The 15,321-nt window shown below is 47.5% G+C and overlaps 1 protein-coding gene across 2 annotated transcripts in view; it reads right to left on the bottom strand.

The window, feature by feature from the left end:
- Positions 1-13,036, bottom strand: part of MYO1G (myosin IG) — an 80,933-nt gene extending 67,897 nt beyond the window's left edge. Inside the window, exons 1-6 of one of the 2 annotated variants that reach the window (XM_060281037.2) lie at positions 12,807-13,036; positions 7,903-8,111; positions 7,109-7,202; positions 5,523-5,688; positions 4,373-4,426; positions 1,353-1,448 (exon numbers count right to left, since the gene is read on the bottom strand). In XM_060281037.2, the coding sequence (XP_060137020.2) occupies positions 1,353-1,448; positions 4,373-4,426; positions 5,523-5,688; positions 7,109-7,202; positions 7,903-8,111; positions 12,807-12,901 (714 nt within the window). In that variant the 5' untranslated portion in view covers positions 12,902-13,036. Of the gene's footprint in view, positions 1-1,352; positions 1,449-4,372; positions 4,427-5,522; positions 5,689-7,108; positions 7,203-7,902; positions 8,112-9,985; positions 10,263-12,806 lie in introns of those variants that run through there. The other variant, XM_088654451.1, reaches the window with a different exon arrangement.
- Between the last annotated feature and the right edge of the window lie 2,285 nt (positions 13,037-15,321).

The following is a 15,321-nucleotide window of genomic DNA, read 5'->3' as shown; positions in this document are numbered from 1 at the left end:
CCCTTCCAACCTCTATGGTAGGATTCTCCCTCTTTAAGCTGGGGAAGGGCCTTAGCTCAGTGGTAGAGCAGCTGCTTTGCATGTAGAAGGTCTAAGCTTCAATCCCTGCCATCTCTAGTCAGGGCTGGGAGACCTGAAACTCTGGAGAGTGGCTGCCAGTCAGTGTAGGCAACATTGAGCTAGATGAACAGCTTAAATCTGTAATGATACACTGGGCAAGGGATTTGAATATTCAGATTGCAGATTGGGAAGGTCATAATAAATAACAGATTGGGAAAGGTTACGAAAAACAGATTTGAAATTTACGGCGTGTTGCACGCAGAAAGAAAATTATATGAATGATTTATCGGTGGTATTTGACTCCTATGGTAGTAAGCTAGCAAAAATGTATAAAACAAGTACTGTATATTCCTGCATATAAGACTACTTTTTAACCCAGGAAAATCTTCTCAAAAGTCAGGGGTCGTCTTATACGCCGGGTCGTATTTCTTATACGACGAGTAAATCCCAAACTTTATATTTTAACTGGAAAAGTTGGGGGTTGTCTTATACGCCCAGTCGTAAATATATGGTACAAATACCTGCTGGAAATGTAAAGAAAACGAAGGTACCTTTTATCATATGTGGTGGTCATGTAAGGTAATAAAGGCTTTCTGGGAAATGATATACAATGAACTGAAAAAAATGTTTAAAATAAATTTTGTAAAAAAAACAAACACCAGAAGCCTTTTAATTAGGAATTGTAGGTACCGAAATCCCAAAGGAAGAGAAAAGACTCTCCATGTATGTGACAACAGCAGCATAGATGCTATTAGCCCAAAGATGGAAAGAAGAGAGAGCCCAGACCAGAAAGGAATGGCAAACTAAGCTGTTAGACTACATCGAAATGGCAAAACTGACCGGAAAGCTCAGGGACCAAGAAGACAAAAACTTCAAGAAAGAATGGGGGGGATTATAATTTACTTAGGAGACCACTGTAAGCAGATGAAAACATTAGCAGGATTTTAATCTTGTTTGTAGTGTAACAAATACTATGGACAATATGGATAGATATAAAATATAGATTATGAAATAATATGCAGTTGAAAAAGTTGACCCTGGGACGTCTCGAGATTCAGAGAAATCTCTTTATATGTACTGTATTTGGTTTTGTTATAAATTTACAGCTGTAAAATCAAATAAAAACACTTTCCCCAAAAACTCTGAGCTGGATTTGGCATAAGGCTCCAAGATACCTGCCGATCGATCAGATGCGTGCAGATTGACTACCCTCGGGAAAGCTGGAATTGGTCAGAAGCGTTTTTAAAAGGTGTTTTTTTTCGGGGGGGAGATGAAACCCCTGGGAAACTTACGTGGTTGTTGGCACCCTCTCTGGTAAATCTGTAAGCTGCCGGATTCCTGCTGAGGTGGAGGGACTCCAGCAAAACGTCCGAGGCTCCAAGCAGCAACTGCAAGAAAGGAACAAGAACTCTCTCGTAAACAGCCCAGCGCAGCAGCTTCCGAACCCAAGTCTGAGCAGCCAGATTCTGAAAGCTGTGCCGTTGGACAAAAATGTGACATGCAGAAGGAAGGGAGCAACATAAAATTGTGGCCTGAAATGCTAAATGTGATTGTGCACCAGAGCTCTGCATTTGCTCTGTTGTTTCTTTAAAAGCCAGCAAGTTACTAGACCTCATGATGGCTGGAAGAGGACAGAGCTGGAAAGAGTTGGCTCTGTCTGTCGTTGCCTCTGGCGCCATCTACTGTTGGCCTCCTGGCAGGGCTGGCTCTAGGTAGAGTCCCAGTGGTGCGGTGTGTCAGGGCGCCGGGAAACCATGCTGCGCCCTGCGGGGGCGCCGGAGCGATCTCCGCCCCTCAGCGCCAGGGCGCCCGACCTGCTCGAGACTGCCCTGCCTCCTGGCCTCCTGCCCCACCAGGCCCCATACCAGCCAGCACTTATACCAGGGGTCAGCAAACTTTTTCAGCAGGGGGCCGGTCCACTGTCCCACAGACCTTGTGGGGGGCCGGACTATATTTTGGAAAAATAATAATAATGAATGAATGAATTCCTATGCCCCACAAATAACCCAGAGATGCATTTTAAATAAAAGGACACATTCTACTCATGTAAAAACACGCTGATTCCCGGACCGTCCACGGGCCGGATTGAGAAGGCGATTGGGCCAGATCTGGCCCCCGGGCCTTAGTTTATCCTACTGTTGTAAGAATTTTGAGGTCACACATATAAAATAAACGTTCATAAGTGTATATTTAAATCACATGTCTTAAACGGTACAGGAAGGCAGTCCTGAGGCCATTTTGATTCTCCCAAACTGACCAAATGTTTCTCTGCAAGGAGGGAGGGGTGTGTGAAGGAACTTTCCCGTTGTCTCAAGAATTAAGGTGATTTCCATCTCAAAGGAATGGCCAGGCTACCAAGGAAAGGCAAACTAAGAACTTTATTAAGTAAATAAAAACAGATTACATGAAAAGAGACATCAACTCTGTGCTACTCATCTCCTTATGTAATCTTAGTGTTTTTAAATGTCAGGTGTAACTTCAGCCTGAACACAGCAGAGTTTGCGCAGGTTTTTCCGGAAGCTTCTGGCGGTAACTTAAATGACTAGACGTCTGGACGCAGAGTAAAACTATATACAGGATTTATTAAAATAAAGAAATCCAGAGTTTCTATGTACAGCTTTAGAACTCAAAACAAAGTAAAATAAATCCTTTCCTCTCTGTCTCTCTCTCAACCAATACAGCACCTCTCCTCCTACACTGACCACACTCATCACTCCACGTACTGTGCTAGCTTTCTCTGATAACAGGTCTCAGTGCTGATATCAACCAATGAGAGGCAGTTACTAAGCCAGAAGTAGACCTTGGCTTTCTGCCCAGTGTTAATTGCTTGTCCTAGAGTTGATTGTGTGAAGAAGCAATCTGATGGTTTCTCACGCTACTAATTTAGCAAAACCCGAACATGTAAATCCTCCCTTCCTGCCTTTTCTGTACCATTGAAATGGAAGTGTATAAAGGAAGGGATTTCTATTGTTCGTGGTCTCTCTCCATGCCTTTGTAATGCGAGTGGGACCCTGCTGCAGCAATCCACTGTCATTTATTTTAAATAAACGATGAGACCTTTGCTTTTTCCAATCCTGGTGTGGTCTTTGTTATTTTTTCCTCTCAACCGAAGGAGCCTAAAACCAAAGTGCTTCTGCACGGGGTGCATAGCTGCCAAGTCTCCCGTATTCTCCGGGAAATCCCCATTTTTCCAGCTGTTCTTAGCTGAAAAAACGGATTTTTTTGTTTTCCCCCGGTTTATTCTGGCGTGGTGGCCATTTTGGAACTGGGCGGAGCATGCTCAGAAGCGACTTTTGATGCTGCTCTGCCCAGTTCCAAAATGGCTGCAGTGCGACTTCTGGTGCGGCGGCCATTTTGGAACTGGGCAAAGCAGCATCAAAAGTCACTTCTGAGCATGCTCCGCCCAGTTCCAAAATGGCGGCAGCGCTACTTCCGGTCTGCTACTTCCGGCCCGGTCCCTTATTTCTCGGACAGCAACTTGGCAGCTATGACGGGGTGCAGTCCTCCTTAAGAGGCTGAGACCCCTCTTTTGGGAGTATAAATTCCTTTTACACTACCCATGACTTATACTTTTAATATTTATACATGGTAGTAAGGAGTGCTCAGCACTGTGTGGGAATTTGTAGAAACTTTTTTTTTTGTGATTTTCAAATTAATCGTGTAATTTGTGAGTTTGAGCCTGCCACACCAAAAATCAGGTGAAGGCACAATGCATTTTGGTACGCCATATTGATTCAACATGGCGCCTGGCAACTAAACATTGACAAAGAGTACCAAGCTTGGCAACAGCATCTTAGGAGGTGGCCAAACCTATGACAAAAAGCAGGCATAGTCACACCAGAGTCTTGTTTCAGTCAGCCATATTGAATCAAAATGACGCCCCACATCTAAACATTGGCAAAGACTGCTACCCCCACCTTAGGGTATGTTTAGTGACAGTATTTCGAGCGACAGGTGAACCTACGCCAAAAACGGGCAAAGCCATGCCAAAGTGGCGTGACCATCATTCAAAATGGCGGTCAAACATTGATGAAAACCACAGCCTTCACCTTTGGCAACCCTCGAGTCAGGTTTGGCAACGATATCTCAAGAGGCTTCCAAACCTTTAGGGGAAAAATGGACGGAAATCCACTTTCCAAAATATATAGCTGATATGGCGAACAGCGCTTTGAGATCTTGGGGGATAAGGAAGGACATCAACAAACAGCCCTGAGGTTCCGGCACAATCTGAGTACCGAGAAGCAGATCAGGAATGAGGAGAAATCCCAGCAGGAAGAGGAAAGGTTGGGCCCTCTTCTCGAGGTTGGCTCACCTGGTAGAAGGTGTGGAAATTCCTCTCGCCCGGCTGCTGTTTGAGGATGCGGGACTGCAAAGGGAAAAGAAGACCCAGGGTGAACTGTGGGATAACCAGCTTCGTATAACCAATATGCTTAAGTTTAATTCAGGGGTCGGCAACCTAAGGCCCATGGGCCACAAGCAGCCCACGGGGGTCGTTTTACCGCCCCTCCAAGCTGCCCCTGAACCGAGCCGCCCGCTCGGCGAGTCCCCGCACACTGTGCTAATCCGGCGCGGCGCAGCGTGGGGACTCGCTTTCGCGGCGCCAAAAAACGCATCTGTGCAGACGCCAGGAATCATGGGCGAGCATGCTCACTTGAGATTTCTGCACTGCAGGGGGGGTTGAACTAGATGACCCTCGGGGTCCCTTCAAACTCCACAATTCTGTGATTCTATTGTTATAAGAATTCTAAGGTCCCAAATAAACATTCATAAATGTACAAGGCAAACGCATACGTAAGTATATAAACCATGTGTCTGAAATAGTACAGGAGAGCAATCCTGAATATATTTTGACTCTCCCAAATCATTTTGACTCTCCCAAATTGACCTCAAATCTCTGCAAGGAGGAAGGAAATGGGAAAAGCCTCTCCATGGTCTTTTGCTTACCTGTCTTAAGGACATATTTGTGTATGAATAGGGTAATTCCTGGATTCAGGAATTCAAGTATTTACCATCACAAAAGAATGGCCAGGCTGCCCAGGTAATGCCATCAGTGACCATTATCAGGTATCCTGGCAAGCAGGATTTCTGCTGGAGACCGCCTCCTCCTGTGATGTAGGTATGATGTTTTTTTTGGGGGGTGGTCTCTGGCTACAGAGTGGGCAGTTTCAAAAGTCCATATAAGGGCTCGCGGCTTGCGTACCATTCTTCAGGGTTCTCCTCCCTCCTGCGTGTGCTGAGTGGGGACCCTGTTGCAACAGTTCCTTTAATAAAGATCAGGTTTACTAGCCGCTTTGCTTCTCAATATACTCCGATTGGCCTCTGTTATTTTCTCCTACCCATAGGGAACCCACTTAAGGACTCTATACGGGCTCTTGGGTACCCCATAAGGGAAAAGGAGCAGTTTCCCCCCTTAAAACACTATGGTTCAGTTGGGCCACCCCACCTGCACCCACACCCAGTACCTTCTCCAGGAGGTAATTGTTGATGTGGCCCCCCGTGGGGTCCCCTTTGAAGTCAAAATTGATGTCCATGTATTTGCCAAACCGGCTGGAGTTGTCGTTGCGGTTGGTTTTGGCATTGCCAAAAGCTTCCAGGACGCAGTTGGACTTTAGCAGGACGTTCTTCACCCTGCAGGAAAGCAGAGAGGAAGGAAGACAGAGAGGGAAGAGTCAGAGCTGGGCTGGGCTCCAAGAGATAATAGAACCAGTTTACGCCAGCTGTACTCGGCTTCTCTGAAGGGATAACCCAAACATCAGGAACCTTCTGCTTGCTTCTTTCACACAGAGAAGCTTCCAGAACCCTCTTGAATTAAGCAGAATAGGAAAGATCTCTACACATCAGATCAATACTTTCTGCACTAAGAAATGCAAATTAACACAGCCATCAATAGCCTTTCCCTCCACCATGAATTTCTCCGCTTGTGGTGGTCGTCATTGCCTGCTGCGGAAGGGAGTTCCACAGTTTAACTATCAATGTGCAATTAATTGTTCCTGTTTTGCATTTGTTACTACGTCCCCATGTGGGTGGCGCTGTGGGTTAAACCACAGAGCCTAGGGCTTGCCGATCAGAAGGTCGGCGGTTCGAATCCCTGTGACGGGGTGAGCTCCCGTTGCTTGGTCCCAGCTCCTGCCAACCTAGCAGTTCGAAAGCACGTCAAAATGCAAGTAGATAAATAGGAACCGCTACAGCGGGAAGGTAAACGGCGTTTCCATGTGCTGCTCTGGTTTGCCAGAAGCGGCTTTGTCATGCTGGCTACATGACCCTGGAAGCTGTACGCCGGCTCCCTCGGCCAATAATGCAAGATGAGTGCGCAACCCCAGAGTCGGTCACGACTGGACCTAATGGTCAGGGGTCCCTTTACCTTTACCTTTACTACATTCCTTAGCAGGCTGTGTAAACCATAGCTCTGAAGAATGCTTTTTTATATAGGGTAGGGGGCACTGGTACACAGAGCAGGATGGTGATAGCTAACTAACACCAGGTACTTGGGGATAGACTGCTTCCAGGTGTTATGAGTTGTTGCTATGGCTAGTAGCCAAAAAAAACCAACCCACCATACCTGCCAAGTTCCTGCCTGAAAAATAAGGGATCGGACCCATAGCTGCCAAGTTATCCCTTTTTTAAAGGGATTTTCCCTTATGCTGAATAGGCTTCCTCGTGAGAAAAGGGAAAACTTGGCAGCTATGATCGGACCGGAAGTAGCAGAGCGGAAGTTGTGCTGCCGCCATTTTGGAACTGGGCGGAGCATGCTCAGAAGCGACTTTTGGTGCTGCTCTGCCCAGTTCCAAAATGGCCTCTGTGCCAGAAGTCGCACTGCAGCCATTTTGGAACTGGGCAGAGCAGCATCAAAAGTCGCTTCTGAGCATGCTCCGCCCAGTTCCAAAATGGCCGCCGTGCCAGAATAAACCGGGGGGAAACAAAAAAATACGTTTTTTCAGCTGGGAACAGCTGGGAAAACGGGGGTTTCCCGGGGAATACGGGAGACTTGGCAGCTATGCAACCCACCCTCGACTACAATTTCAGGAAGAGCACACACCAAGTCGCTCACCTTTCCACCTCTGCCCTCTGGGTGGGGTTTGTGATGGCCGCAATATACTGCATGATGTACTTGCTTGCCTCTGTCTTCCCAGCGCCGCTTTCTCCTATAAAGAAAAACAAGACGTTGAGGAAAGGTGTGGGGCTGGGAGATGCTTCCTCCACCAATAGGGAGAAGGACAGGTCCCACTTCAAACTGCGGGGTGGCGATGTGATGATTTTGTTATTGTTATGAGAACTGTAAGGTCTCCCTAAGATATAAAATAATTGTTCATAAATGTACCAGGCAAACACATATTTGAATATATAAACCATGCATCTGAAACAGTACAGGAAGGCAGTCCTAAAGCCATTCTGACTCTTTCAGTGACCTCAAATATTCCTCTGCAGTTTGGATGGAAATGGGAAAAGCCTCTCCATTGTCTCTGTGTTGACAAATCCTGCCTTAAGGGCGGATTTGAGTATGAATAGGGCGAGCCTGTGACCTGTGACAGGGTGGCAATTTCAAAAATCTATATAAGGGCAGGCACCCCTTTGTTCTGGGTCCTCCTCCTTTCTCCTGCCTGGGAGGAGAGCACCCTGTTGCAACAGTTTAATAAAGGCTTACAAGCTGCTTTGCTTCTCAATATTCTCTGGTTGGCCTCTATTATTTTCCCCTACCGATAGAGAACCTACCGGTACATAAGGACTCTATACGGGCTCTTGGGTACCCCATAAGGGAAGAGGAGCAGTTTTTTCTTATAACAGTTTATACGGGGGAACCCACAAACAGGATTTGAGCGCCAAGAGCCCTCTCCCCTGCCGTACCTGAGATGACAATACAGGTGTCCTTCGCACGGCGCTTCATGGCCTTGTAAGCTGCGTCAGCCACTGCGAAGAGGTGGGGCGGCCTCTCGTAGAGCTCCCGGCCACGATACTGCTCAATCACATCTTTCCCGTAAAGCTCCGTTTGCTTGTAGGGGTTCACGGAGACCACCACCTCGCCTATGTATGTGTAGATCCTCCCTTTCTCGAACCTTGGAGAGGCCAAAGGAGCAGTTAGGAGGGCATGCCAGCTTATCATCTTCCAAAGCAACTACTCACTTCCCAACTTAAAAATGGAAAGCGTAATGCTGGTGGCCAACAAAAGAGGTTTAAAGGCCCATCGAGGAGTTGGAGATGGCATTTATAAGTGGTCCATGTTTCACAAGCATATCGTAAGGAACAGTGTCTCCGAAAAATTTTACACATCACTTGGGAAAGCAGGCGAACTAATATCAGTGTACTGGAAGAAGCAAAGATCACCAGTATCGAAGCAATGATTCTTCAACATCAACTTCGTTGGTCTGGTCATGTTGTGTGGATGCCTAATGATCGTCTTCCAAAGCAAGCAACTACTCTATTCCGAACTTAAAAATGGAAAGCGCAATGCCGGTGGTCAACAAAAGAGGTTCAAAGACTCTCTCAAGGCAAATCTTTTAAAAATGTATTATAAACACCGAGAGCTGGGAAACACTTGCCTGCGAGCGCTCCAATTGGAGAACAGCATTTACCAAAGGTGTCATGGGCTCTGAAGACACTTGAACTCAGGACGCAAGGGAGAAACGTGCTAAGAGGAAGGCACGCTTGGCAAATCCACACCGTAGTCAACTCCCACCCGGAAACCAATGTCTCCACTGTGGAAGGACGTGTGGATCCAGAATTGGCCTCCACAGTCACTTACGGACTCAGTTAAAACTGTGTTTATGGAAGACAATCTTACTTGGCTACGAGGAATTGCCAAAGAAGAAGAAGACGAAGACGAGGAGGAGGAGATATTGGTCATACTATAGACATGGAAAGGCTGGACTAGATGAATCCCAAACCGGAATTAAGATTGCCGGAAGAAATATCAACAACCTCAGATATGCAGATGACACAACCTTGATGGCAGAAAGTGAGGAGGAATTAAAGAACCTTTTAATGAGGGTGAAAGAGGAGAGCGCAAAATATGGTCTGAAGCTCAACATCAAAAAAACCAAGATCATGGCCACTGGTCCCATCACCTCCTGGCAAATAGAAGGGGAAGAAATGGAGGCAATGATAGATTTTACTTTCTTGGGCTCCTTGATCACTGCAGATGGTGACAGCAGTCACAAAATTAAAAGACGCCTGCTTCTTGGGAGAAAAGCAATGACAAACCTAGACAGCATCTTAAAGAGCAGAGACATCACCTTGCCTACAAAGGTCCGTATAGGTAAAGCTATGGTTTTCCCAGTAGTGATGTATGGAAGTGAGAGCTGGACCATAAAGAAGGCTGATCGCCGAAGAATGGATGCTTTTGAATTATGGTGCTGGAGGAGACTCTTGAGAGTCCCATGGACTGCAAGAAGATCAAACCTATCCATTCTGAAGGAAATCAGCCCTGAGTGCTCACTGGAAGGACAGATCGTGAAGCTGAGGCTCCAATACTTTGGCCACCTCATGAGAAGAGAAGAATCCTTGGAAAAGACCTTGATGTTGGGAAAGATTGAGGGCACTAGGAGAAGGGGACGACAGAGGACAAGATGGTTGGACAGTGTTCTCGAAGCTATGAACATGAGTTTGACCAAACTGTGGGAGGCAGTGCGAGACAGGAGTGCCTGGCATGCTATGGTCCATGGGGTCACGAAGAGTCGGACGCGACTAAACAACAACAACTTTTTGCCACAACAATAGACATGGAAGCATGGGAAGGTTTGTGGAATATGGATATAAAATTTACAGCATGTTACAAAACAATAAAAAAATTTGTCCAGTAGCACCTTAGAGACCAACTAAGCTATAGTTTGGTTAGCTTATACGTAAATCCGGCACTTGGCATGCCCCCACAGAGTGCCAAACCGACTATAATTCTGCAAACTGAATTTGCAAGAATGCGACTGAATCTCACCTGCCAAAGAGTGACAGCCTGGAAGTGGCCCATCTCTGCCTTTCCTCTGTCCGCCCCCAATAGGCTGTCACCTACAAAGAGTCCCTTTGCCCGGTCTCTGCCCGCTGGGCACCCCTGGACACTAGCTACCTGCAGGGGCTACAGAAACAAAAGTCTTCTCCCATATCTGTCAAGGGCGAGAGTCTGCTCTGTAGTTGAGAAACAAGCACCTTCCTGTAAACAGAGGAAGAAGGGCGGCTGGCAGGAAACTCCCAGGGTGTGTCAAACCGAGATGAGGAAGAGGGACTAACCACAGAGGCCAGGTTGGAGGACGGAAGATGGGCAGAGCCCTCCTCGCCTCAGCCGCCCCCTTGCAAGGCAAGGCTGATGCTCTGCCTCACAGCGACGGCCCTTCTCCGGCGTACGCAACCGTTGTGAAATAAAAACAAGGACACAAGCTGCGACAGCCAGGCTCAGATGGGCTAATGTGGCCAACATGTGTATCCCACAGTTGTGTGAGCCAGGCAGCAAGAAAATAAGGACATAAGAACATAAGGAGAATCGGCGGGATCAGGCAAATGCCCCCATCTAGTCCCATTCTCATAGTGGCCAACCAGATATCATGGGAAACTCGCAAGCAGCATTTGAATGCAAGAGAACTCGCCCGTCACGCAATTTCCAGAAACGTGTATTCAGAAGCTTTGCGGCCTCCAACTGCAATACCCTCCAAGGGTCCCTATTTTCCAGGGACAGTCCCAGATTTACAGAAGCTGTCCCGGCTTCTGATTTTACCCGGGAATGTCCCACTTTTCCTTAGGATGTCCCTATTTTCATTGGAGACGTGTTGAATGGTTATGCGAACCCCCCCCCCCCCCGAGCCAAGGAGATAAGGAAGTATACAACCTTCAGAAGACATCTGAAGACAACCCTGTATAGGGAAGTTTTTTTATGTTTAATGTTTTCTTATGGTTTTATATCTGTTGGTGGAAGCCCAGTGGCTAAGGCCACTTTAAATCGTCTTGGCTTCCCCTAAAGAATTATGAGAGTTGCAGTTTGCTAAGGATGCTGAGAACACAGTCTCCGATTGCCATGAAAATGCCGGGAACCTTCACACAAACCCTTAAGCCACCCCGGCTACTCACTTTGTCAAACAGTCTCAAATTCCCAATCGCAAGCCTTTGCTTCCACCCACAACCCTCCAATCTTCCTCTGCCTTTTCATTCATTGTTCCTTCTGTCTCCTAGCCAGGGAAGGAGAGAAGCAGCAAACTGTTTTGAGTCCTCATTTGCACAAGCTGCTCAGCAACATCACACATGACGGGGAGGGTCTGTCTGCGTCCAAACCTCTTAGGTTCCTGCCCAGTTTCTTTGTATTTCTGCCTCACTTTGTTTTGCCAGTTTCGTTTGGGAACCTGAAGTCTCCCTGAGCCACCTCCTCTACCTGTGTGTGTGTAGCGGGCATTCCTTCTTGGGCTCCCGAAAGGAGCCATTAACCTTTGGAACTCGCTGCCACAAGATGTGGCAACAGCCACCGGGTCAGGTGACTTGAAAAGGACATGAGACAAATGTGTGGGCTGTCCTGTCAGGGGCTGGTAGCAACGGTGGCTATATGGAAATCATATTTAGATTCAGAGGCGATACGGCACTAAATCTGAACCAGGGTTCAAATCCCTGCTTGAAGTTCAGTGGCTGGCCTCGGGGACAGTCATCGCCTCTCTGCCAGGCCTACCTCACCGAGTTGTGGTGAAGATAAAATGCGGGGAGGTTGGTAGAACCTTGTAGCACGTGCTGAGCTCATTGCAGGAAAGATGGGAGTATTCAAGAAAACATTACCCGTCAGCTGTGGGAACACAGACCGGGCAATCATCGAGCTGTCTGGGAGGTGTGCAGCCTGGGAGTCATTTTGGACTCACTGCTGTCCATGGAGGCGCAGGTTAATTCTGTATCCAGGGCAGCTGTCTATCAGCTCCATCTGGTACGCAGGCTGAGACCCTACCTGCTCGCGGACTGTCTCGCCAGAGTGGTGCATGCTCTAGTTATCTCTCGCTTGGACTACGTGGGGCTACCTTTGAAGGTGACCCAGAAACTACATCTAATCCAGAATGCGGCAGCTAGACTGGTGACTGGGGGTGGCTGCCGAGACCACATAACACCGGTCTTGAAAGACCTACATTGGCTCCCAGTACGTTTCCGAGCACAGTTCAAAGTGTTGGTGCTGACCTTGAAAGCCCTAAACGGCCTTGGCCCTGTAGACCTGAAGGAGCGTCTCCACCCCTATCGTTCAGCCCCGACACTGAGATCCAGCGGCGAGGGCCTTCTGGCGGTTCCCTTGCTGCCAGAAGCAAAGCTACAGGGAACCAGGGAGAGGGCCTTCTCGGTAGTGGCACCCGCCCTGTGGAATGCCCTCCCATCAGATGTCAAAGAGATAAATAAATAACTACCTGACATTTAGAAGACATCTAAATTCCCTGAAGTTCAGGGAAGTTTTAAATGTGTGGCATTTTAATGTATTTTAAATCTTTGTTGGAAGCCGCCCAGAGTGGCTAGGTACAAATAAAAAATTATTATTATGGAGCTGGGAGGGACAGCAATGGTCATCTAATCTGACCCCCCCTGCAATGCAGTCGTCGCAGCTAAATGGCTGTGGCTTGTGGTTGGCCACTCTGGGAAATGGGAAGCTAGCCTTGGAACTGATCTAGGTCCAATCTCTTCCTGCATCTCATCTTCAGTCTCTGCCCGTGACCCTCCCTAGCCACATCCTGAGGCAGTGAGTCCCACAGATCCCACACAACTGCCCCCGGCCCCGCCATCTTTCGCAATCCTCGGGACTTCCAAGTAGTTACCTCAGCTTCAGGTTTTCCAGGAAGTCTTCCATGGTGACCTGGTCTAGGAGGACAAAATCGGCCTTGCCGAACTCCAGGCTTTCTTGCTCAGCCATGACCCGCTGTGTGAAGGGTGCAGAGATGGGGGAGAGAGAGAGAGAGAGAGAGACTCTGTGGGGCCGCCGGGTCCCAACACTGGCAGACCGAAAGCAAATGACTCAAGTCGCCGATGGCTGGTGGGGAGAGCTTCCTGCCAAGAGGTTCCTTCAGAGAGGCGAGGGTGGGGCCCTGTGGTTAGCTGGGACGTTTGAGACGCTTGCGTTTCCGCTCGCTCGGGTGTCATCGTGCATGAAAAAAAATTGCGCCCTTGCAACCCATAGACCAAACTCACACAAATGATGACTAAGGAGAGGTTTACCAGAGGTTTATAATCCAGGGACTTTGTGTGGAGAAAGAGAGGCAAGTTATTCCACCCCTCTCTTGCAATATGGTGGACAAAAATGGCCAGCAAGTTCTGAAATGGAACAGTCACACATTTACATGTCCTCCAAGTTCCCTCTGATGAAAATAGGGACATTTCTTATTCCCACCCCAACTTATCCTAAAAACCCAATTTTCCTCCCCATCTCCCCCCACCCCACCCCACCGGCAGAGCATTTCCTCCAATCGCTTGTGCCATTTCTGTTGTCTTTTCTCCATTTTGAACCAGGCAGGTGATGGAGCAATTAAGAGACTTTTAGGGACGGTGTCCTAGCAGGAACCTAGAAGACACAGCCTCTCCTTGCTTTGGTCATTTTGAAAGAGATGCTTGCACCCTGCACAGCTCAATTTTGCAGCACTTGCTCGACCACCCCGACATTCAGCGCTGGCATGTGGCTAGTGGTGTAATTTCCTCCCTTCTGCCCGGATTGGACAGCCTAAACCATGGGTAGGCAAACTAAGGGGGCCAGATCCAGCCCATTCGGCTTCTACGTAAATCCAGCCCACGGACAGTCTGGGAATCAGCCTGTTTATACACGAGTAGAATGTGTCCTTTTATTTAAAATGCATCTCTGGGTTATTTGTGGGGCATAGGAATTTGTTCATTCCCCCCCCCACCCAAAAAAATAGTCCGGCCCCCCACAAGGTCTGAGGGACAGTGGACCGGCCCCCTGCTGAAAGTTTGCTGACCCCTGCTATATGCCTTAAGTTACATCCAATTTGGAGCAAAATAAAAAAATTCTTTCAGTAGCACCTTAAAGACCAACTAAGTTTTTATTTTGGTATGAGCTTTCGTGTGCATGCACACTTCTTCAGATACACTGGAAACAGAAGTGTCAGACCCTTATGTATATACAGAGGGTGGTGGGGGTGGGTGGGAATGGCTGATGGGCGTGGTAAACCTGTGGATGGCTGTTAACGGCTGCTGATGACTGCAATTAGTCCGGGGGGGGGGGGAGCAAGGGCTGAAGCGCTAAAGAAAGCTTGATCATGCATAATGAGATAAGAATCCGATGTCTCTATTCATCCCAGGTGGCTCCATGGTTTTAAGCTTGGTAATGAGTTCCAATTCAGCAACTTCTCTTTCCAGTCTGCTCCTGAAATTTCTCTGTAATTAAACAGCTGCTTTGAGATTTTGTATAGAATGTCCTGGGAGATTGAAGTGTTCTCCTACTGGTTTCTGGTTTTGGCAGCAGACACTCCCTTGCTAGGCTACTCCTAAATTCTGGAAATGCCACTCGTGGCTGCCTCCTCATTTTCCTTCCACCAGCAGATGAGGACTGTTTTATTCCAACAAGCCTATGTGAAAGAAAGGGCTTTAATAGTGCTGGGTAGCTCCTACTCTTTGCATTTTCATAATTCGTTCCCAGATTGTTTTAATTCTATAGAATTTACTTATTAACTACTGCATTTTGTTTTTAGCTTTGTGCATTTTTTCCTGTGTCTTTTTAGTTTGTTTAAGCCACCTTGAGCCTGGGAGAAAGGTGGGATGTAAGTACAGTGGTCCCTCGACTTACGAATTTAATCCGTTCCAAACGGACCTTCGTAAGTCGAAAAAAATCGTTAAGTAGAAGCCAATGGGGGGGGAGACTGAATTCTCTTCGTAACTCGAAACATTCGTACGTCAAGTCATTCGTAAGTCGAGGTACCACTGTAAATAAATATACAGCTATAATATGCTGATTTGCTACAAGTGAATTTTGCAGATTCTGAAGAAGTGGTGCAATAAATGTCATAATCCGATTTTGCATGTCTGAACAGCTTGGAAAGGGAGCCCCAATTAACAAGAGGGCGATGAGGAACCCATAACCTGGCAAAATGTGCCCATGATCCTAAAATTCCCCAGCCCAGGAGCCCCACACTCACTGCAGGAGCGAGTTCCACAGTTTAACTATGGGCTGCATTAAAAAGCTACTGTTTTATGTGTCCTGAATTTATTCTTGCCGCTTTCCCCGATCCATCAGCTTAGCCCTCCAGCTTCTAAACCAGGCACGTCCAACAGGTAGATTGTGATCTACCAGTAGATCACTGGATGTCTGTAGTAGATCAGTGCTAG

This window comes from Zootoca vivipara, chromosome 11 (genome assembly GCF_965207765.1).
Source record: "Zootoca vivipara chromosome 11, rZooViv2.hap1.1, whole genome shotgun sequence".
NCBI classification, from domain to species: Eukaryota; Metazoa; Chordata; class Lepidosauria; order Squamata; family Lacertidae; genus Zootoca; species Zootoca vivipara.
The sequence above is the reverse complement of the archived record's forward strand: the minus strand, read 5'-3'. Positions and strand labels throughout refer to the sequence as shown.